Source organism: Pagrus pagrus (genome assembly GCF_965226575.1).
Source record: "Pagrus pagrus genome assembly, chromosome: 6".
Lineage (NCBI taxonomy): Eukaryota > Metazoa > Chordata > Actinopteri > Spariformes > Sparidae > Pagrus > Pagrus pagrus.
In genome coordinates, this window is record NC_140190.1 from 24171539 (window position 1) to 24195616 (window position 24078).

Here is a 24078-nt window from a genome sequence, read left to right on the forward strand (position 1 = left end):
ACAAATGTACATTTAAGGCATGCCAACACAAAAATAGTCTTACTTGTTTTAGCTTTCCTTCAAAATCAGCCATGAAGGTGGCTCTCCAGACTGAAGCGAGTTCCTCATGACTGAACGATAGTGAGAGTAACTTTTCCCATACCTAGAAAGAGAGACTTGGATTTTAATAGTTGGTCAGCTATGTCATATTTTAAGTAGAACAGACAACAACATATACATTACTGCAATTGATTTTTGCTTACCTGTATTTCATGGGGTACAGAAAACTGCGTCCTTTTTGATTTACAAAGCAGTTTGTTACTGAATGTTTTTCTCCGCCATTTCCTCATTGTTTCGAATGTCTCCCCAATTGACTCTTCTCTTGACTGGAATAGCAGTTATAAGTTACTATGGGTTTTGAATTGCTTTTACATAATAATAAGAACATTTAATGAAAATAAACCTTAACATTGTCTAATATTGCACTGCTTGCATTTAAGCGTTAATACTTAGCTAGTCTGTATTTTTACATGTTGTACCCTGCCTTTCACTGAGGGACATCAGAAATAAGACATAAGACTTAAACACATGGAACACAACAGGGGATACATTTCCCAAAACTGGCAGCTTAGCAGTACAATGCTTTGCATCCCTGTCGGTGCTATGCGCTACTTCTCCACACAGCTGGAGAGCTAACGATTATCTACTGCAGGTAATACACAGACAACAGATAAATACCTCATACAACCCCACATCAAAAGAGCCAAATTGTTACTTTAAGGTAAAAAAGTTTCATAATGTTGCTTTAAATATGGTGTATAATTCAACAGCAGAGAGTGCTACATTGCAAATATATAAACATCAGAATCATAACAAGCTTTATAAATTCTTTAAAAAGAATTTGGAGAAATAAAAAAGTATAAGACAGAGAGGTACAGAAGGTGACCACTGTGGTTCTAGACACCTCCTCATATTCACAGGACACTTTATGAACAAATATAAAATCTTCAACTTCCTCTCTCTTTTGTTTCTGTCCTCTAGACCCTGCTCTTGACTCTTGGACCTTGACCCTTGGCAAGCAGAGGCCATGTTCCCTACAGCTGCAAACTGCACCAAGCGTTTCAAGTCCTGACTGGCTTGGAGACATAAATATGAGGCTTGTCCAACAGACAGACTGTTGAGTCTCACCTGGGAATCAATGTGGTTGTATGCCTTGAAAATCTCACAGACAAGATAAAGGAAGACCATGGGAACATCATAGTGGTTTGGATCTGTTATGTGACGGCAGACAGAACCAAGAAGCATTGCTGCAGATTTCACGCAATGCTCTCCATATTTCTCTGTGTCAGCAAAACTATGGAGAAAAAAAATCTATTGATGAGAAATAGTTTTTTTTTTATCTCTAAAGCAATATAGATACTGACATTTATAGACATTACTGTATAGATACTATCAAACAGTGACAGGTACAGTTTATTTTTATCTTTTTACCTTTTACTGCAATGTTTTGTTCTGTCAATGAGAACATCTCCCAATTGTCTTAAAGCCTGTAATATAAAAAACAGAACAAACATAATTTGAAGACATACAGTACTTCAACAGTGAAAAGAGATTCATGCACCTGGTAGCTGTTATTTATTTCAGGTCATTATAATAATGAAGGGTTTTCTTGGTCACAGTTTTCAAGTTATTATGTCAAACCTGTTAGCAAACATTTGCATATTCACTCATCCAGCAGTTAAAATAATACAAGTCCAATATTCACTCTCTTTTCAGCCCCGTTTAGGTCTCTACCAACTCCTAAGGTATATACAGTACAGTATATGGCTTGAACACTGTCTGTCTGCTGTTTGATGCTGAGCAGAAGTTGTACAGTGGGATTTCAGAGCCTTCTCCTCATAGATTGTGTCACACTGCGAATACTGACACATACTGTAATGCCAGCCCCATGTGATTTCAGATATTGTAGGATACCGGCATTGTGGAACTAAAAGAACTGAGACGGGCGTGACGTGTTACATAGCAGCATCTGCGCCTAGTGTAATGTGTGACATATTTGTCAGGCAGACCTTTCTACAAAATAGGCTAATTTTAGATTAACTGCCCTTCACCAGATAAGCACATGTAAGCAGGCTTTAGCAGCAGTGGGCAGAGACAAAAAGCTGTGGTCAAGTCGAACAGGTTTACAGCAGCCTTCAGCCTGCACAAGAAATCACAGAAACACTCACATCCTTTTATATCTGATTCTGATTTACCGATATCTTACCGACCCATATATCAGTTTGTTTGACAGGGTAGCCTATTAATGGATTTGATTTCTTTTATATTGTGTCATGCATACAAAGTGTCCAACCCTCATGGGTTTACAAGACACCAAAAGTACAGTTGCAACATTCACACATTTCATGTCATTACAAAATTACAGGTTATTTTGTTGCTCAGTCTCATACAGAATGTTCTGCCTTCTCTCCCAAGCTTGACAAACAAAATCTGCTACAGCAAAGGTTCCCTTTCTGAAGCACAACTCAAGTTTTTCATAATCATCCTGCTGAAAGAAATCAGCATACTGTAGATGTTCTTTTAGTCAAAAGTGCATCCTTTATGTCCTCGTGGACAGGACAGCAAAACAAAAATGAACTTCATTCTAAAGTTTCACCTAGCTCAGTAGCTGAGGGATCACCATGTGAGATGTCCCAATTAGGGGCCTTTTGAGCGAGTCTCTAACCAGACATCCTCACAAATCAATTCAAAAGCTAAAATATTTGAGGTTCCCATCCCATGTCTCCACTAATGCAAATGATATATGACAGCACTGTTAAACCAAAATAAGTCTACCAAACTAGTTTCCATTTACAGCACCATTATAAAACAATGTTCAGCATGATCTGCAGATCTTTTCCATGTTAAGTAAACCACGTCAAACGTATATAATATGCTCAAAGTCTGATCATCAACTTCAACTTCCGAGCTAGAAGCTTTAATTTGAAGAGCTAAATCATTAACACTAATAGAAAACAATGTTGGAGAAAAAACATCTTCTTGCTTTACACCTTATTGTTCCCAAAACCACCCAGTTGAGTTTTCAATTATCATCCTATATACCATCCATTAGCTTGCATAAAAGAGGTTGGCCTTGGTGAAAAACCAGTATTATAAGTACTCCTGCATTATTTTTTTCGAAAAATACTCCCAAAATCAAGCTAAATCACAGTCCAGTAAATTCAGATGGATTCCGCTACAATGATCACAGTGATCGTTTCTGTGTAAGCCTGTGCAACACTGATTTCACATTGCCATTTGATACACTTTTATTAGAAAAAAATAAAATGTTATAGTCACTTTAGGATACATACCTTGTATTTGGAGTGAGTTATTCCAGAACTGATACTGAACTGCAGATACTTTAGAATGTCTAGGAGATCCACTTTCACAATGGATATGAAGCTTGTTAGATCCTCCACAGGCAGCAGAGACATCCAAGAGTGCACAAGAAGACGATCAATGTCTGCCAGGTATGCGCGGTCTTTCATAATCTGCATCACACTCCTAATTTAAAAATCAGAGTTGATTGTGGTGACAGGGTGGTGAAATGAAAAAATATTTTTTTTTAAATCAAGATATCCCCAGGGTGAGTGTTGGGAACCAACAAAAAATACATTTACCTAAACTTTCAACATAAAAAAAAATAGAAAAAAAACCCACTAGTCACTTTCTAGGGTGTCCGTTGATTGGCAACCTCACAGTGACAACACATTTTCAATGTTGACTTATTGCTTAAACAAATTTGGGGTCATGAAATATGAGGACAAAACATTAACAGTTTCATTTAATATAGGACCACTGATATTCAAATGTGTTTACTAAATAATGAGTTTTGTTAAACATTTCTACAGATATTTCAAAAGGTTCTGTTCTTCAGCAAGTCTTTGGAGGAGAAAAACACTTCCACCTACCTAACATTACCGTCCCTGGATGAATGTTTTGTTTTGCTCTCCCTCAAGCATGTCCAGGAGTCACAAGCTGGAACTTCTTGAAATGGCTTGCTTTCACCTCTCAGTAAGTGAATCAGAGGGGTGACCAACACCCACTTCTCAATGTGATGTTGTCTAGCACTGTCACAAAGCCTCTCAACAGCATCTGCAACTCTACACCAGCAGAGAAGTCTGTGTTTAGTTTCATTATATTTACAGTGGAAAAGGTATTCAACATTTGGAAAGCCAACCATGTTGTTTATTCAGATATTATCATTATCATATAATACATGTTTAGGATATGTTTTTACTCTGAAATATATTGTTGAAAGATATAATCAGTTGTGTTCAGATCTGCATTTTTAAGACAACAAACAAAATACATTTTGCATGCTTCAGGGTAAAGGCCATTGCTTTTTTAAGTTTACCTGTCCACTGTGTTTTTTAAATGGTTTTCTAAATTTTCAGCCTCTACACTGCACTGCCAAAATAATAGAAAAACACTTGCATCTCTTCTTCTTCCTATTCTTTTAAATTAATGACACTGGTGGTGAGCAATAGCATGATACATTACTGCCACCACCGGTAATGTGGTGTTTCAGGATGGACATAACATCTCTTAACAAAGATTGATGGATAAAAGGGTAAATCCCAGTTCTGTTGCCTCCAACTCTCAGTGGTCACTTATTTGATGTGTCAAGTATATTTGACCACACATTCTAAGTTCTATTATTGACTTACATTTTTGTTTTTTGTTGTCAGAGAAATGGTGACTTCCATAACAGTGATTTGAGTAATGTAATTAGTAGTATTAGTAATTAGAGCTAGCCTTGTCAACAGTTTTGTTCTCATGACAAAACAAAGCTTCTTGTACTGAGAAAAGGCAGAATTATTGCAAGCACAACATGAACATGTATGTCCTTCTGTAGGCTGATATAGCCAACTTCTTCACACAGTACATTGGCTCAGTTTAAGCAAATCAAGATTTGTAGGAATAATGTCACTACTAATTATAGCACTTCAATGAAAAACACATTATCTACTTTGGAGACCAATAAACTCAACTAAAAACAGATCAGCATGGAAAATAAACACTCTTTTTACTTCCATCTTTCACAAGTAAAAAATCAAAGACTTTTTCTGTGTGCACAAAAGGCTATTTTTTCACAAATTTGTCAAAGTCCAGGTTGGTGAGCACTGGTGTGACATATCAAGTGCACAGGTGTCCCTTGGACTGGTCACAATAAAAGGCTACTCTTAGTGCAGTTTTATCACTCAACACAATGCCACAGATGTGGCAAGCTTTGATGGAGTGTGTAGTTACCATGCTGACTGTGGAAATGTCCACCAGAGCTACTGCCCTTTAACTGAATGTTCATTTAACTATCATAAGCCATCTTCATCAAAATCCAACCTGCCTAACAACTGCAGACCACATGGAACCACCTTAGCCCAGGACCTACACATCAGGCTTTTTCATCTGCACAATTGCAAATTGAGACCAACAACCCAGTCACATTGAGGCACACCTGTGCAATAATATGTTGCTTTTAATAATTTCTTGTTTTGTTGTCTGTTGTTTTTTTCTAAGTTATAATCTTTATTGTTATCATGATAATTTATTAGTAACAATTGTTATATAACTTTAATCACACATGAATTACCTCTTTTCATCTATAGGGCTTGCAAAGTCCTTCCACCAAGGTGAGAAATGGTGTGGTGGTTTATTAGGCAGGCGAAGAAGATCACATAGATCAGATAGTTGCTCTGTCATGCTGCTGTTCAGATAAGCGCTGTAAATGAGCAAACTAACAACTCCTGCATGTAGAGGCTCTGAGAGATCTTTTGTTTCTTGAACAAGAAGTTGGAGCAGGATTTTGACCTAGAAAAGGTAAAAGAAGAAAAAAACAACCAATGTAAATAGACTTCAACCAACCGCTCAAAGTAATGTACAAGACACGTTGCATTCATATATTCACACACTGATGGCAAAAGGTGCCCTGCAGATGCCATCCCGCTCATCAGGAGCAATACTGTACTTTCTATCCAAATCATCCCAGAATATTTCTATGCACAATCACTGAACCACCAATGTCTGATTAGTGGATGACCAGCTCTACCTACTGAGCCACAACCACCTCTCTGTTACACTTATACTCAGATTCTGAGGATAATTCTTGCTGGAAACTGTTTTTTACAAATTCCATTTGTCTCAGATTTTGAGGGAACCATCTGTGTCCCAGAATAAAACCTCTGATTTACCTGTTTTTCACCATATGGCAATCTCTGTGGTTTTAGCATGCCGTCATGCAATGCTATCAGTGCAGGATAGCTGTATGCATAATAGAACTGATGTAGCTGGAAAAAGAAGTTGTCCACATTTGGTTCCTTCCAAGTTTTTAGAAGTTCAAGGATGATTTTCAGCATTTCCCTGCCAGCTAGGTCTCTTCCTTTGACAACTTCTTTAGCCGAAAACTCCCCGGAAAAAAACTGCTTCTTAAGCTCGAGATAGATCATATCATCAAACTGGTGCCACTCCCCTAGACACAGATTAACAAAAGGACAGAAGGCTTTTAATAGAATGTCAAACCAGTACATACAAATGGAGCATTGTGTTTGTTCAGACAGTACTCAAATCACTTGCATCAGCTGATTGGCATCAGTTACTTTCATATTCATGCTTCCCCATCATTGGCTCATTCTTTAGCGGCTTGGCTACTAGCTGAATTATCTCACATCTCACTTCTTTTGTTAATGAAGATACTCCCTCCACCCCAACTTTGTCTTGATATGATCAAATTTGGCACTGTTGGTTTTACTAAGATCTAATGTAATTATGTATTTGTTAAGGGGGATAAAATGAATTTCTCTAACTCATTGCTGCACATATGCTTTAAGATCTCCCTCAAAAAACAAAGTCTTTTTAATGAAAACATGGTCAATTATTTTACATGCAATCCATATTAGCAAACACATCTGTAGAGCTGATTGGATACACAGTAACAGAAAAATAATATCTGATCCCAAACAGCCCATCTGATAATCTATAGTCCACTTTCTAGAATTACAGACACATTTGTCTTCCTGTTTGTTTAGTAGCTGTCCTAGATCTTACCATCCATTGTCCCTGTCATGATATTGGTTAAATACCTTGGTTAACTCTGCATTCACTGCTAGATTGTTTCCGACACCACAACTAGTAGTTACCTTTGAGCCAAGATCTGAGTGTTATTTCCTAGTGCTACTTTGTATCTCTACCTGCATTAACCCTGTTCTTCTCCTCTTCCTCCCCAGTGTTAGCTTCTCCACGCTCTCCAGCCTCCAACCAGCCTATTGCCTGCACACCTCTGCCACCCGCCACACTCCAGTCGAGACTCCCCGAGCCGAGACGCTCTCAAGACCCGGTCTACTCACTGGTAACCCGCACCATAACCCAGCCAGCCACTACGCTTCTCTGCACGCTCTGGAGCTTCATGACCTCAAGTAACCCTTTCCTCACAGAGCCCTCTTCACCTGCTTCAATGAGCTACCCCTGAACTGCACAAACATTCCTCTGATTGTTGAATAAATCACCTTATAACCTTCTCCTGTCTTATTGTCCGCTTTTGGGTCTATCTACAAACCTACAAACCGTCACAGTCCCCCTTGGTAAGTGTATCTTTTGAGGCATTTCTGTACAGCATTTATCAATGAAAATGAATACTGTACCAATACCAATAATCTACAATAAGATAATACTGTCTGATATCTACAAAGCTGATTTATCAGTTAGGCACTGACTAGAAATTGCTGTTGAGCCTTTAAGTGTAAGAAAATGAATCTAGATTACCTTCACGTGTTAAAAAGTCCTCTCTAACTTTCAGGCACCTGTAGACATTTTCATTTCCATCTTCCTGGTAGATGGTCTCAAAATCGCTCTTTTGGCCATTGTCACTGTGTTTGAAAATGAAGTATTTGTAGGGTATGCTCTCATGAATTATGTTCTTGGAAATCATAACTCGTCCTTCAACAAGATATCTCTTGTCCCCTAGTGGTCTGTGAAACACAGGAGTCATTATTAGTGGTGGGACAGGGAAATGTGACAAACCCATAATTTTCAAGAAAATAATCAAATGAATGAACAGTCACTATGCTGTTGGGTAGTTGAGGAAAACTTAGCCCATAATCACTGTCATAAATCAATCTGATTTCATTGCTCCTTTGGTTTTTGGTGGAGAGTTGACAAAAGGGTTATGATAAAATATGTTTTTCAAAACTCATACCTAGAGGACAATCGCAGGCCACTTTGATCCCAACTTCCATACAATTTTTCACACGCTAAATAAATCACATCCTTTTCTGGATCGAAATGAACACTTTTGGAAGTGACAGCATGGAAGTACACAGGCACACATTCGATGTTTGATGAACTAAAAAAGAAAAATCAAATAGGTAAATGTTAACTTCATATTTTCATAATAAAATATCAAAGTATTTTGAAGCAGATAGTAGATAAGAAATACAATAGAAAATCATGTATATACGGTAAATATAATATAACCCGAAACCTACATTTGTGGTGCCTGGTGTTCAGTGGACATTTCCAAGATATTTGCTGCCTTCTTATCAGGGCAAAAGGGCCCTGGTGAATTGGAGACATCGACATCCCTGTTGACTGGCAGCTGTGCCTGTGTGGTGTCGACAGCCTGTGAGAAGAATAAAATGTCGAAGAGTAAACAAAGCCCTGATCAGATTACCGGGATATTACAATATCTAATTTCAAACATTTGCAGCTAAAAGGTAGACTTTTACCAGTATATCGTCACATTTTATGCGTGAAACTCAAATTTTATTGTCCTCGCTATTCAATGAAAGCATTGAAAGTAAGTAACCCCCACTTGAAAGTTGGTCGTGTTTGCTAAATAGGCAGGTGATTAACAATACTCAGTTAAAAGCCTGTATACATACTTGGTGCCAAAACACCAAGGTTTTAATGGGACTCGAATTAAAATAATTACAGAAATTTGGAAATGTTATTACTACCATGATTATCATTTAGTGTTTCTGTAGATAACGAATAAAAGCAGTACAAAGTCTAGTGTTATAAGCTTATAATTCAGGGTTCAAGTCAGTTTTTGAGGGTAAATGTATTTCACTGATAACTACCTCAGTGTTTCTGGCTGTTTCCTTTGCTACTGGACATGGACCAGCAGAATACTCCACTTTGGTATTTTGATCATCTGAGCAACAAGTCTCATCTCTGGCTGCTTGGTCTTCTTTCCTGGAAACTTGTTTCACAAGTTCATGCTGTTCAGTGCTGATGTGATTCTCATTATCATCTGGTCTTGCAAAGAGATTTTCTGTGTTATGAGAGATTGCTTTATCTTGCTCAGAGGCAGACTGCTTTGCAACTGAATCACATTTTTTAGGTGTCTGGCCAGCAGTGTTATCTGTTTGGTCATGCGATGTACCACCCTCTCTGGCTGTGTGTAAATCATCAATAGGCAGCTGCCCCTGATAAGAGTCTGAATAGTTGGTTTTATCATCTGGCCTCCCAGAGAGACTTTGTGTCACATCTGTATTTAGTTCAGAGGCAGACAGCTTTGACACAGGACCGTGTACTTGAGGTGTTTGCTCAGACGATTCTGATGAAGTGGGGCCAATTCCTTTAGTTGATGTTAGTGATGATGCAGAAGTAGACAACAGCCCAGACTCAATGTCACCAGGAATTTGCACTGCATTAGGGCTATCCTCTGTACTTATATCTGGTGGGCCGTCTGTTTCCTGCTCTGTCAGGTTATCACTTGCAGGTGCAGGAGAGGGCAGGGTTGTGGAAACAGACAGGCTTGATCCAGGGACTGCCTCGCCGCATGGTTGAGAGTCACATTCAGGAGCTGTAGCAGATGGCCATTCTTCCTCCTTACAAGCATCTGTGACTTGTAGCTTTGCAGTAGAGACTGATTCTCCAACTGAGAGTGTCAGATTGGGGGATGAGGGTGTGTCCCCTTTTTCCAGTGTGACTTGGCAAGCAATGTTATCTGATGGGTCCTGTGGTGTAGCTCTGGCTGGCTCAAAGTCATCACTAGTCGACTAGAAAGAAAAGCAAAGAAATATTAGCATGGCAGATATTAAAGAATGACAGTTCTTCCAAAACAAGTCAGAACACAAGTTAATAAAATGGCAAATATCCACAAAGAGTAAGAAAATATGTTTAAAATATTAGAAAAATACGAAGGGAATGCCATGTCATTCATATCTAACTAAGTTAGTTAAGTTAATTAAGTTAGCACCCATAACAAGTAAGGTTAATTTGCAGTTTGAACTTGGTGGGTCTGCTCGATATTATGATAGCTTAATGTGATAGTTTTAACTTCAAAAAGAGAGAGAGGTTTTATACAGTGTCTTTTATTTTACCTGTTGGTATTTCAGCAAGCTTTCATTCAATACATCATTTTACAGAAAAATATATATAACATATAAATATATATACACACACACACACACACACACACACATATATATATATTTACACACACACACACACACACACACACAAACACACACACATAAGTGGATATTGGAGTCCTCCAGTGTGTGAGCTGTCTTTTTGTTTTTGGATTAGAATAGTTACAATTAAAATTTGTTCTCTTTAGAATCAAACATCCTGTGTGATATGATACTTCAGGACACTTTAACAACAGATGTTACTGGGATCACAACAGAAAACTGCATATGATCATTTAATATCCAGGAATTGACATTATAGACACGGCCAGTGGCATTGTAGCTGTGTGAAGCTGGTGCTGATGCAAACCAAACATACCAGCAGTCGTACTGTTTTACATTAAAAGCCTTACAACTGTGAACCAGTTGAAGTCTTTAATTGTGAAGGCGCAATTGGAAATGCAGTGCATTTGTCAGAGTTGCATAGCTGAACTCTGAGTGTCTGTACTGTACGGTGCTTTTGTCAGATAAAAAAAAGGGTCAACACAACCATAAATGGACATGTTCATTCTTGCCAACTTGATCAACTAAACGATGGAATGGGTAAAGATAAAACTGTCACAGTAAGCTTAGATAAAAAGCCGCAGACAGGCACACCACATAGCAGAATCCTGTTCTCCTTTTTTCATGAGCTTGTTTACAACCCAAGATAATGTCGATGTAAGCAGAACAAAGTTTCAGTCACAGGAAGAGGAAGCAATGATTGCTTGTGATAAGGAAAGAACACTGCGTAGACTCCCTGTTTAAATTTAACTTTTAAATATGAGATGTTATCGTGAAAAAAATATGCCAGTACAATAACTGTTTCATAGCTTTTTCACCTTTGTCTGGGCAGTCTTTTCTTTAACATCTAGATCCTCCTTTTGATTCTTCTCCTCAGCAGGGTCCAAGAGTTGATGTGCTGACGTGTCCACATCTGCTTAACAATTAATATTCTATTACACATATATTATAAATATCTGGTCTCTACAAAATAATGCAATAAGCAATCCCTATTTGCAAGTCTACTACAGCAAATAACCCTGAGAAATTCACAAAAATGTGTTTGCTGGTAAACTTACCTTGAGTCCTATTTTGAGGCAAGACAGATAACTGGAAGTCACATCCAGGACAGAATCTGTATGACCTTTCCACATGACCTCGACATTGAGGGCAAAACATGTTGCACCTATTTAGACAGATATTAATAAGAACAGGGAAGGTAAAAATTGTAGCATTTAAATGGACTGGACTTATTTTGTTTCACTTCTTTTATTCTTTGTTAATCTTTCAGAACGACAGTGCAGGACAATCTGAAAACCACCCGTAACATTCAATAGGAATCTTACAGTTGGCTTTAATCCTATACTGTATAAAGAATACTTCATGTAAGACTAACATTAAAAATCTCAGTATGACTAACCTCAGATTAACTGTTACAGACACATTACTTACTGTAAATATTCTAGTCAGCATAATTTGATGGATTATTCTTAAACTGGTCAGTGAAATGGATGAACTTTTTCAAATAACCTACCTTGGTTGCTCTGCTTCCTTACATGGTGGACAATGAAAATCTGAGAAAAGAAATGTGCTTATATAGCTTACTGAGAGTCATGCATTTACTTTCATTTTCACTTACATTAAAAGGAGTGGCTGTTATGGCTACAACTTTTCAACTCCCCTAACCTTATTCCCTGTTAAGAAACCATAGTGGGAAGACATTATGATCAGACAAACATTTAAACACTGCACACATAATGAACATGAGCTAAACATGGAAAAAGCAGGTGTAGAACTAGCGTTTGACACATCAATTTTAGTAATAAAAGCACCATCAGTGTTATAATAGTAACAGTAACAGCTGCACGGATGTTATGTATGATACTACTTGAAATGCCACATATAGTATTTACCTATGATGCTTTCTTTATCAACCCACCACCACAGAATGATAGCCTCACCTAGGTGAGGCTTGATTACAAAGTACGCAATATAAAACTATTAAAAAAAAATCATCATTAACATAGATATATAAAAACGATGATAAAAAAGAATATAAATTAATGTTTTAAAAAAGTACTCTGTTAATTGTCTGTTTAAGCCTGTCATTATGATTTACATTTTGTGTGTGTGTGTGTGTGTGTGTGTGTGTGTGTGTGTGTGTGTGTGTGTCTACACCTCAGAGGTCAGAAGCTGCCAGGGATGTTGTTAAACAGGACTTTCATTGCCAAAGTCCAACACCCTTACACTGTTCCACATCTTGTGAGTTGTATAACAAGATAATAAGCTTCATGAAAGCAGAAACAAACAAAGGGGGCTACTTTGCAGAGGCTGGCTAATTCAGTCTCCTCACAGTGGTAGTATAATGTAAATGTAAAGAGAATAAAACAAGCAAAAATGTGCAAACTTAGGCCACTTAGGTATATCTCTACATTCTATTGCAATTCAGTATGACTCTGCCATAACCCACTTTGTTTGCCGAGAAAATCTGAGCTGATAAGCAAGCTAATATAACTTACTGAGGCTCATGCATTTACCTTGGTTTGCATTTACAGTAGGAGGTGTGGCTGCTTTGGCTTTTATACAGTTAATTACAATTTCCAACAATCCACAGTGACCTCTTCAACCACGGAATGCTAGTCTCACCTAGGTGAGGCTTCCTTACAAAATATGCAATATAAAACATATATTGCATGACGTGGTATTCAGGACTTCAAAGGTGTAAATTATCTGATAAATAGGCCCATTACTAACTTGCTCTACCAACAGTATTTGTAATGGAACTTAAAAATGCAAAATAAATTCAGACTTGCTTTAAACTTGCATTCAGTAAATACAATAAATTCTAGTAAGAAGAGCGCATCATTAACATGATGTGTGTGTGTGTGTGTGTGTGTGTGTGTGGGTGTGTGTGTGTGTGTGTGAGTGTGTGTGTGTGTGTGTGTGTGTGTGTGTGTGTGTGTGTGTGTGTGCCTAGACCTTAGAGGTCAGAAGCTGTCAGGGATGTTGTTAAACAGGACTTTCAAGTCCAACATCCTTATTTTTTTTAACCTGTTCCACACCCTTGTGTAAATATAAATAGAATAAAACAAGCAAAAACCTGCAAACTTAGGCCACTTAGGTACATCTCTACATTCTATTGTAATTCAATATGACCCCGCCATAACCTATTTTGTTTGCCCTACTTCCTTACATGTTTGAAGAAAGAAAAGAAAATCTGAGTTGATAATCAAGCTCATATAGTTTACTGAGGTTCATGCATTACTTTGGTTTTCAATTTCAGTAGTAGGTGTGGCTGCTTTGGCTTTTATCTGAACAGTAAATTACAATTTCCCAGAATCCAAAGTGACCTCTTCCAATTGCTTGTTTTGTCCAATCAGCAAAGCTATTTCACTTAATTTCTTGCTTGACAAAGAGAAACAGCACATCTGTACCTTTGGGAAGGTGGTACTATAGTCACATATATTCCTATATGATTAATAAATCATCAAAATAACTGCAGACTCATTTTCTTCTCATCAACTAGTCATTGCAGCTCTGTATGATGAGATGCCACTGTCAACTTCACTATAGTCTCTACAGATATTACTATATATACAGACCACTTTTACAAAGAAGAATAGTGAACAATCAATGACACAAAAAACACCTACCTTGGTTGCTCTGCTTCCTTCAGTGGCTGAAGAAGAGAAGAGAAATGTGCTTATATAGTATTGTAAGAGTCATGCATTTACTTTCGTTTTCATTTACAGGAAAAGGTGTGGCTGCCTCAGATAAAACCTCTTATTTCCCCTAACCTCATTCCCTGTCAAGAAACCATAGTGAGAAGACGTTATGATTAAATCGTAATGTGTAAAGTAATTAAAACCACTTCATTCAAACAACACTTTACACATATTTAAAATAAAATCAACAATGGGAAAAAGGAGTTGAAACACCAGCAGTTTATAGATGTAACAGTAATGCTATTTATAATACTATTTAAAAAAATTCTAACAATGAGGATGGATTTTCATGTTAAAAGTTGTATGTAACATATTAAGCCTGGTGTGATATTCAAGACCTCCAAGGTGGAAATCATCTGACACAAACTACTAACTATTACAACTAATAGCAGCTCTGATGTAACTCTTGATAAACTAAATGATTTGCTTTAAAAAGGCATCATGTTAAAATGAATCATGTCTAAGAAGAAAATCCTGCAATGTCATTTCCATGCATTCAGTCTGTCCTGTCTTTTCAGATCCTGTCCAGCAGATGTCACTGGAGAGCTTTCCCGACTCAGCCATCATTGTAACATCTAACCTGCCCTCACCACTGTTCCCCATGGCCCTGGTATTACCCTTAGTCACTACCTTTCCCTTGCCAGTTTACCTATGTCACCCACCATTAGTCTGCCATGTCTGCTCTCTCAGCCCAAATGACAATGATGTTGATGTCGACCTTATGCTTGCCGCTTGACCGAGTGTAGAATGATTTATTTTCTAATCCTTTTTTTGCAAATATGTTTCAACTCAATGCTAAGAGTTGCTAAGCAGGTCCCTGTATTGTCTGTATCTCATCCTGCACTATTAGGACATACGAGGACACACAAAGCCACATGCGAGAGACACGGTACACATTCCTGCTGATTGCAGATGTTTTGTTGGCATTTGTTTAAGTTTTTTTTGTGTGTATAACCCCTTTTTATTCTTTTAAGACAACTCATCTTTGTAAGAATATGAATGCTATAATTTTAACCCCAACAACGGCCCTATATTATATTGTCTTATTTTTCCTGAGATTTATGCACGTAACTACATTAATTGTGCATTGGACTATGAATGTGGTCACAATCCTCAGAAGCAGTAATGTTGCTGAGGAGAATCAGTGAAGTTAATCTGGGAGAAAAATGTAACATTCATCATTCAATACAGCAAACCATGATTGGAAGGATTGTGAAAGGCTACTGGGAGAGATAAAACAAGAACACTGGCAGACAAACTGCAGTAAAGAAGAAGACTAGAGGGCAGAATAACCTTTAAAATTTAATTAAATTCAGGACTAACGCCTTGCAACAGCAGCTGAATTGCCAAAAGGTCTATTTTAATGGCCCTCAAATGAAACAGCAGGATATGTTGAGTGCATGTGGGGAGTATTTTCCTCCCAAAATGCATGCATGCATAATAACCAAGATGGCATTTGTGAGGGAGGAAAAAACACTATTTTCAACCTCCTCTGAAGTCAGTGCTCAAGAAGCGTGCTAAATCATATCATCTCATTGCTAGGCTGAATTGTTGACCGTGCTAACAGGCTTGGACTCTGTGTGTGTGTGTGTGTGTGTGTGTGTGTGTGTGTGTGTGTGTGTGTGTGTGTGTTGGGGGTGCGGGTGCTAATCTCAGTGCTGGGCTATTGAGTCCTCCTCCTCTTCTTTTTACCACCCACACATCTCTTCCCTACACAGACAAACACCGCTGCAGTTGCCAGCCAATCACCACCTCTCTCCCTTTCAATTGCCTTTACCTGCGTCACTCTGCATGTGTTGCCATGGCGATCACTGATGCTCCCCCCACACTTTGTCTCTCTGCCTCTTCCAGTATGAGGACGAAGCCGACTTGTGGCTGATGATGCAGGCAGGCTGCAGACGTCATCACTTCCCTCGGGAAGAAGGCCTATTTTTACCACTGGGCACAAAGTATACCAAGCTGCCCAACATATTTATGGAACCGCATCTAATCCCAGCCTGCCAGGAAAACATCTCCCCCCACGCTCTGCATCTCTCTCTCCATTCATCTCAAAGAAACACTGTTCCACTCCTTCCAACGCATATTTTTATCCCTTGAATTGAGATGACAGCTCTTGTGAAGGCTTTTTTCAAAATATTGTTTTAGTATTTGCACTGTTTTATCTGTGATACTGTATTTATCACCAAAGGGAAACTCCACACACATACTCACGGTCCACAGTGAGGTCCGAGGTCAGTGGTCATCCAAGGAGTTCCAGCTTCAGAGCTGGCAGAGATTCACGATTTTGTTCGTAGGTGAGCAGTTGCCTGTTGCGCCAGGGAAGAAATAACAGAGAAGGAAGTCAGCAGCACATCCCGACAGGTTTCTGACCACTCATTTTGAAACCATAAAACAGCGACAGTTAAAAGGCGAACTGGCAGGATGAGGGAAAGAAAAAAGACAGTGGAACAATAAAATATGTACAAAGCCGACGCACATAACCACAGATCATAAACTGTAAATGGCATTCAGTTAAAGCATCTGCAAAGCTATTTTCTGTAGTACATTGCATGTTTTTCCACAGGCTTCAGATATTTACACGTTTTGTTCTATGATATATTATACATTCTTAATGTCCTATAATTGAATTATAACACGCTTGTCTTGAAAATGGCGGCTGCTAACACGTGGCTGAATGAGAATGAGAGATTTTTACTTCTAGTGATTCAATTTACGCTTCAAAAAGCAAAACAAAAGTGTTGTTACGTCATGACTACATCACTCTATATTGACAACTGCTGGTTACTGTTGCTGTGAATATGATAAAAAGGTAAGGTAGAGGTATTTGCTGCTATGAAGCTCACACGACTAATAGAGCCATGACCGAATTAGCTAATGGTAGCTAATGATATTTATAAAGAAACAGATAAAATAACACAGACATACAACATTAAAAAAGTAACTTGTCGCAATATTGCGATATTCACAATAACGGTGATATTAGAATATGGAATATTAATATTTTGTTAATAACACACACAATAATGTCATGATAATCCACAAAGATGTTTGGCCTTGTGTATGTTTTGTTTCTTCTTTTTTTTTTTTTACTTTTAATTTTTTTGTTCATCTGTTGGCCTTTTCACTAGTCATTGAGTAGCTGATAGTGATTGTTCTTTTTGTACACTTTTGTTTTTACAGTTACATTTGCAGACACTCTCTCCACCTGCCCTGTACTCATATTTTGAGGCAAATTTACCTGCCAAAAAAAAACAACACACTGAACAAATGTTAAGATAAGACTGGTAGCAGTTTCTTTTTCACATTTCTATAGATATCAAGATAATATCGTAATCGTGAATTTGTTTGGCCATGATAATCGTGTATCAAAAATCTGATATTGTGACAATACAAGGTCAAAGAAGCAGTAAATACTCTCATCAACATTTATATCAGGTTCATTTTGACTTAGACTATTTATATAAACCCAAAACAACAGTGGTCCTATGATCTATCCCTGGGGCACAACATTATACAGTACAGGCATTTTGATGCCTTGAGCTTGTACATGCTGCACTGATGAGCAAAACTGTAAAATCTACAGACAAAACAATACTGAATACTTCACATCATACAGCTACATCAACCACAGATCACAGACTGTGATCAAGTTACAGGTCCGATATTCAAACCTACTTTTCTTGCTGTCAGGTGGCAGCATTAACCACTGAGCCACTGTACCACCCAGCAGCAGCAGCAGCCGCAGCAGCAGTGAGTGTGTCCTGCCACACTCACTGAAGAGGTTTCTATTATCTTTCAACACATTCCAGATATACACTGTATAACAGACTATCAAATCCTGTCCTCTGCAATAATTAAAAGTCTGTCTTTGTGGTAATATTTAGCATAGAATCAAACACTGAGCCTGAGGGGTGAAATTAAAATTGCATGAGACTGTTTGAAACATTTTCCACAAAATGTACTGTAATTTGCATTTTTCTCTTCCACAGCCTGGTTGGAAAATGAATGGAAACAACCATTTTAGGTAAATGAGACGTTGCTAAGCACAAGTCACGATCATCACTATTGTTTTATGCAGGGAGAAATGACATGAAATCGTATTGATTTTGACTGTTGTAGCAGTAAAATGACAATAAATACAAAAACATTTTGAAATTACGATCATTATATGATATTATACAAAATAACGAAAGAGAAGTAATAGTGTGAATTTAGTGTAAATGATTGATAAAAAAACACATGCAGTATTGTAACTGTAATATTTTCTGGAAGAAAATATGAGTCAAATATCAGATGCTTTCATCTGTGTTTCTACAACAGCTAATGTTTAACCATGAAAAGGTGTAGGCCTCAGGATATGTGGTTTAGTGTGTGAAATTGTGGGTGTGTTTGTGTGCAAACCAACATTTTGCACGCACACGCACATACGTAAACACACACAAAATGTCGTTTTGTGCCTGGGGTTCCCACATCCTCCATGAGTGTGGAACTTCACCCACACTTTGAAACTACGTCAGTCAGACCCAGTGGAGCAGGTTAGTGGGACTCACACAAGCACATGTGTACCTATCATTGAATTGTTAATTACCTTATTTACAAGTGAACATAAAGTGCCAAACAATAAAACAAGTCTTAATCTCAAAGTATCACTGAAATGAATACAATCCTAAAAATATGTCAAACAAGAATCCCATTGCCGTCCCTTTAACAAGATGAGTAATAGCAAAAAGTCCCAGCTCAGTCACCAGGACAAAAAGATGGCATTTAACATGTCTGCAAACCGCAGATACGTCCAAGGTTGACATTTGTACCAAACCTTATTAGCCACCTTTCACATCAGGAAGTGGAGGGGATGTTGGTCACACCACTAGATATTTTTATCAAACTCGTGAACATTTCCAACCTTTTTCTGTGGCGTCAAAACTGTATATTTTTCAAGGGAAGTCAGACCATCCGTCTGCAATCGTGGCGACTAAAACAGGTGTTTTTTGTGCGGAAACATAACCAGAGCATAAACGCAGCATTGTGACAAGAGTTAAATAGTAAATTCAACCTAAACAAACGTAAAGTTGCAAAATAATGAAATGTAAAGCTTTAACTTATCTGCTGTTTTGCAAGAAACGTAGTTAGGGAACATTTATTCTGGCGATTGGGTTGATAAGTCTGTACTGCTGACACTCTCCTCCCTTCATTGAACCATAGAACCAATTTATATTTAACACTTGAGGTATTTCATGATCTAATACAGGGTTGCCTTGAAATTTTGACTTGCCCTTTGTTGTGACTTGGTGTGTGGCTCAAAAGGTTTGAAAAGCACTGCTCTAAACTCGGAAAGATCAAGTGTGAAACATGTAAGTTCTGGTAAATGAGATCTGAGATAAAGTGCTGTTTGACATCTGTTTTATTTTGAGCACACGTGCCCACAGAAAGTCACATACCTGCCAGTAAGGCACTGTGACATTTCTGGAGAGGATCAAGACTCAACATTTATCTAGTTAACTACTTTGAAAGAAGGCCTTATTCAGTATTTTCATACATCCATGCACTTGCCAAATCAGTTGCCAGTGAAACAGCACAACTCTTAACTTATGTGTTCGACCCTCACAGGAAATTCACAAGAAATTCATAGATGTGAAGATGAAAGTAAGCCAACCGTTAAAGTTTCTGTCTCACATCAGAAGATGGACGCTTGTTTCTATTAATACCTTCAAAGGGCCTCAAGCACAATCCACACATCAACCACATGTTGCTCAGTACAGTACAAAACGTTCCTGATCTCTTTTGGGCTCCGGTACAGCGGCAGTTGAACCGTTCCAGCCCATGCCAAGCATTCCTGACAGCTCATCCCTGTCCGCCTTGGCTTGTAGCATTAACCCAGTCACTGATAAAAAATGATTGCTGGAGGCCTGAGTTTACTCTTCACATCACGTTGATTCATGTTCAAAGAATTTACACTATTTAGCTGTCATATGACACATTATTACATTATGACACACAACTGGGCTATTTAGTGTTTTGTATGTAGAACATTTCACAACATCGTGTCAGGAATATTCATCCCAACAGGCCAACAAATCACAAGAATAAATGTTGGCAATGTACATTTCTACAAACAACAGATATGTTGAAACTTTACATCTCTTTATGTTGCAGATTTACGCTTCTGTAGGTTCATTTTCTATTTTATGCTGTGACAAAGCAGTGCTTATGATCTGGTTAGGTTTAGGCACAAAAACCACATGGTTAGTGTTCATGAGAAGATCATGTTTTTGCTTAAACACCTGTTTTTGTTGCCGCAAACACGGCTGGATATGTCCAGAGGTCTCGCCAAAAACACCTGGATTTGTCCCCACAAATAAGGCTGGAAATGTCCTGAGGTATTCTTAAAGTGATCTGGTGGTTTCAAGATCCAGGGCCCTAGACAACTGGCCTGGTGTCCACCTTGTGTCGGCAGCCCTGGTCATTAACAAAACAAAGTTTTTGAGTGATTTCCCACCTGATGAGCAGTACATGGTCATTCTAGATTCACAGCTTCCTTGAGATGCTGTAGGTGTTTGTCACCTCTAACAATTTGTGGTGACACTGTCAGTGGTCAGCTGGTCTATTGGATCCATTACCATGATATTCAGCACAGACATTCATATTCCCCAGAGGATGACTCTGGTAGAGCCCCTGATTTTTCATGTAAGGCAGGAGATATACTTGCTGTTGACCCACAAGTTCTGCTTATCCAGTAAAATAGGCTATCTCTATCAGGAAAGTCAATTGTTTTATTGTTGTTTTTTAATGCTGGGTTGCTTTGTTAAATTTGGTTGTGCGTCGTCTGACAGTTTGGAAATTAAAATTCAAGTCCATTTTACATTTAGTGTTGTTGTCATTTCAGCTTACTTCTGGTCCATTTTGCAGTTCACGCTCCCCTCCCTCCTCTCTACATCACCACACTTGCACAACTCCTTTCTTTCTTTCAAAGCACCTCTTTCTTTTCTTCAAGCATTTTTCATCCCTCGGCCTGTTTGGTAGTATAAGCCGTCACCAGGAACACTGGAGTTAGTAGCTTTGCGCCATTGCCGTTAAACAGGAGGTTCCTGCTCTCTGCGCGTTCCCCAAGCAGACAGGACCGCCTCTTTATGGAGTTCTCTGTCCTGATTGGATAAATTGGGCAGGGATACCAGAAAATGATTTTTTACTGTGTGAGTAGGGAGAGGAGAGACATGGGTCTATAACATCTATAACAGTGATTACTATTTGAATACAGAGCTATTTAACACTTATTTTGATTCGGCAACTTCAAATGTAATTTGTATTGTTTTTTCTGCCATGTTTTGTAGTTAATGCATTCTCACTTACAAAATCAAAAGTGGAGTTTTACATTTTGAATTTCAGTTTCGTCAAACAAATGAAAAATCTGAATTCAATTTGAATACATTTTACATTCATTACAGTATTTTTTTTTCACTGTAAGTATTATCTAATGTACACCTGCTATTTGAAAATGAAATAATGCAAAATAAATTGATCACAAGACTAGATTTCTAGAATTGTGGGGAAATTATTTGACCTGACACGTTCAGTATCTTAAGAACAAATTCGTTTGAATGTCATCAACATTCATGGCTTGCTAAATGAGAGGGAGCAAAACTTCAGTACCAGAAACTAAGAATGTGTCTTATCTCCAAATGTCACATTTTGTACATTTTGGGTGTGTTAAGGGAAAGAGAATGAAAGAAAGTGTGGTGTGTGCGTTACATCCTTTTCCAGCTACCCTTTTGTTTCTTTCAGACTCAACACCCCCACTCTCACTACACCGATATTCAGACAAAAATATCTCTCCTCTGTTGGTTTACCCCAACCCTTCACCCCCCTCCATCACACGTACACACACACACACACACACACACACACACCTCCATTTCCGCCATAGCGTTAAGAGATCTGACATCACAGGGTTCATCATGTGATCCACCCACACGAAGCTTTGCACTGATGGATGGGGCCTACCTGTGACGCACATACCCCCTCTGTGTAACCCTTTACAGTCCAGAGCCACTGTTTGGTGAAGGACACACGGGCCGTCGTCTATTCCATGATATTTAGCTCCACATACTTTTGGGTTTTGATTCATTATTAAATCTTTACCTTAATAAACTGATTGTCTGCTGCTTGCATCTGTTTATTTATGAAAAGAGAGCAAAAATCAAATGATAAAAGAGGAAACCAAACACAGGAAATTTTACAACAGTAATTCTGAGTATATTTAGTGTGGCTTGAAATACACAAAAGTGGTATGCAGGTATACAAAAGTGAGTAGTGGTAAAATGATAGCGGCACTGGTCAGAATACTTTGTAAGATTATTGAATGAAATAAAATGAGTCTATTGGATGTGGGAGGAGGTAATATCATGGACAAGAGTTCACCAAAATTGCACAGAAGATTTCCACCATATTCACTGGTGGCAAAAAGGCTGAACTAAAATACTGTAATTAAAAATGGAGAGCAAAAGGAAGGTAAAATCTGTCCTGCAAAATGGAAACTCTTGGGTTATTGAAATTATCATGTGACTTTGTCATCAGATGGGTGTGCTGCGTGCGAGACCAACTCAAACACATCTTGAAAACTGTTAACTGACCAGAGGAAGTGTTGAAATCAGATTAGTTTCAGATTCAACTTCTCCTAATTCTGATGTGCAGGATTACAACAAGTGTCTCAGCTGAGGGCATAAAACAGAAGTAAGCAGCAAGACGTCAACTGTTTTCTTTGCTTCATGTCCAGAATTATTCAAGCTAACACTTCCATTATATCCTCCTGTTTGGTAATAATAACACTACATTTACATATTAATTCTGCTAGTGTGAAAATGTGAACAAGACAAGTACCAGTCAATAATCACCATGACATCAAACCTCAATGTACCACCTCAGTGTTTGTAGTTTCTCCTTCCTCTCCATGGCAATAGAGCTGGTACCAAAGATCATCTATTGAGAAAATGAGCCACTCTGTTGAAGAGCTAAACAGCACAGTAGTTTACAAAATTTTAACACAAGAAGGTCCTTTTACCTTTTCTTTCCTGGAGCTTCCAACAACTCTTATTCAGATGCTCTGCTGTTACAGAAGTGTGTACCTATAACTATAATCGAGTAAGAGCATGTGTGTCATCTGTCATTTACTTTATCATACAAAGAGGCATAACACACTTCACACTAGTTGTTTTTCGAGGAAAATAAATGGAGATTAGCATTTAGCTAGTGTATGTTACTTAAAAAGAGGTAATATTTTGCTAAATATAGTTGCTGTGTTTTGGGAAAAAACACAAAAAAAACATCTCTCAGCCAGTGGTTGAAAGGAAAATGAAGCTTCCTTTCTGAGGAAAAAAACATTTGCAATCCAGGAAAAACCCAAAACACTTTGAACGGCTCATCATTCATGGACTCCCATTCATATAACATAATGGATTCCCTAATTCCTAATGCATAATCAGTTTAAAAGCATAAACTGTTTGAATTGTGCCATGAATTACACATATGATGTTTATAGATAAAAATGATTCTTTTTCAAGTCAATAAAGTCACAGTTTGTCATAAAACTACTGAAATATAAGACTGAAAATATGTAATTATAAAGACTACACAGCCAACAGCCGCGTAAGTCACGTTGTCTCTTCAAAACGTTCAACAAACCTGTAACTTTAACATTGTAGAGCTGGTCCTCAAAACAAAACTAACAAGCTACTCTTTCATATAACTGCAGTTGTCAGTATGACCAGATTTATTGCGATTTTCATCTTTTTTAATACCTTTTCTGTGTTGAGCTGGCGGCCATGTTGGTGTTGGTGACGTATATTGTGTAGTTCACTGAGCATTTAACACAAACTGGATGATATTTTACTTTATTTACGACAAACTGTGACTTCATTGACACAGAGAATTATCTTTTAAATTGA

At 38.1% G+C, this 24078-nt stretch overlaps 1 protein-coding gene across 1 annotated transcript in view; it reads right to left on the reverse strand.

The window, feature by feature from the left end:
* LOC311258108 (E3 ubiquitin-protein ligase rnf213-alpha-like) overlaps positions 1–16444 on the reverse strand; it is a 63993-nt gene extending 47549 nt beyond the window's left edge. Inside the window, exons 1-16 of the mRNA XM_084354156.1 lie at positions 16352–16444; positions 15918–16078; positions 14069–14094; positions 11950–11989; positions 11495–11601; positions 11255–11349; positions 9096–10019; positions 8502–8635; positions 8213–8359; positions 7780–7985; positions 6213–6490; positions 5615–5832; positions 3933–4124; positions 3333–3525; positions 243–365; positions 44–142 (exon numbers count right to left, since the gene is read on the reverse strand). Of these exons, the coding sequence (XP_084210282.1) occupies positions 44–142; positions 243–365; positions 3333–3525; positions 3933–4124; positions 5615–5832; positions 6213–6490; positions 7780–7985; positions 8213–8359; positions 8502–8635; positions 9096–10019; positions 11255–11349; positions 11495–11594 (2709 nt within the window). The 5' untranslated portion in view covers positions 11595–11601; positions 11950–11989; positions 14069–14094; positions 15918–16078; positions 16352–16444. The remainder of the gene's footprint in view (positions 1–43; positions 143–242; positions 366–3332; positions 3526–3932; positions 4125–5614; positions 5833–6212; positions 6491–7779; positions 7986–8212; positions 8360–8501; positions 8636–9095; positions 10020–11254; positions 11350–11494; positions 11602–11949; positions 11990–14068; positions 14095–15917; positions 16079–16351) is intronic.
* Between the last annotated feature and the right edge of the window lie 7634 nt (positions 16445–24078).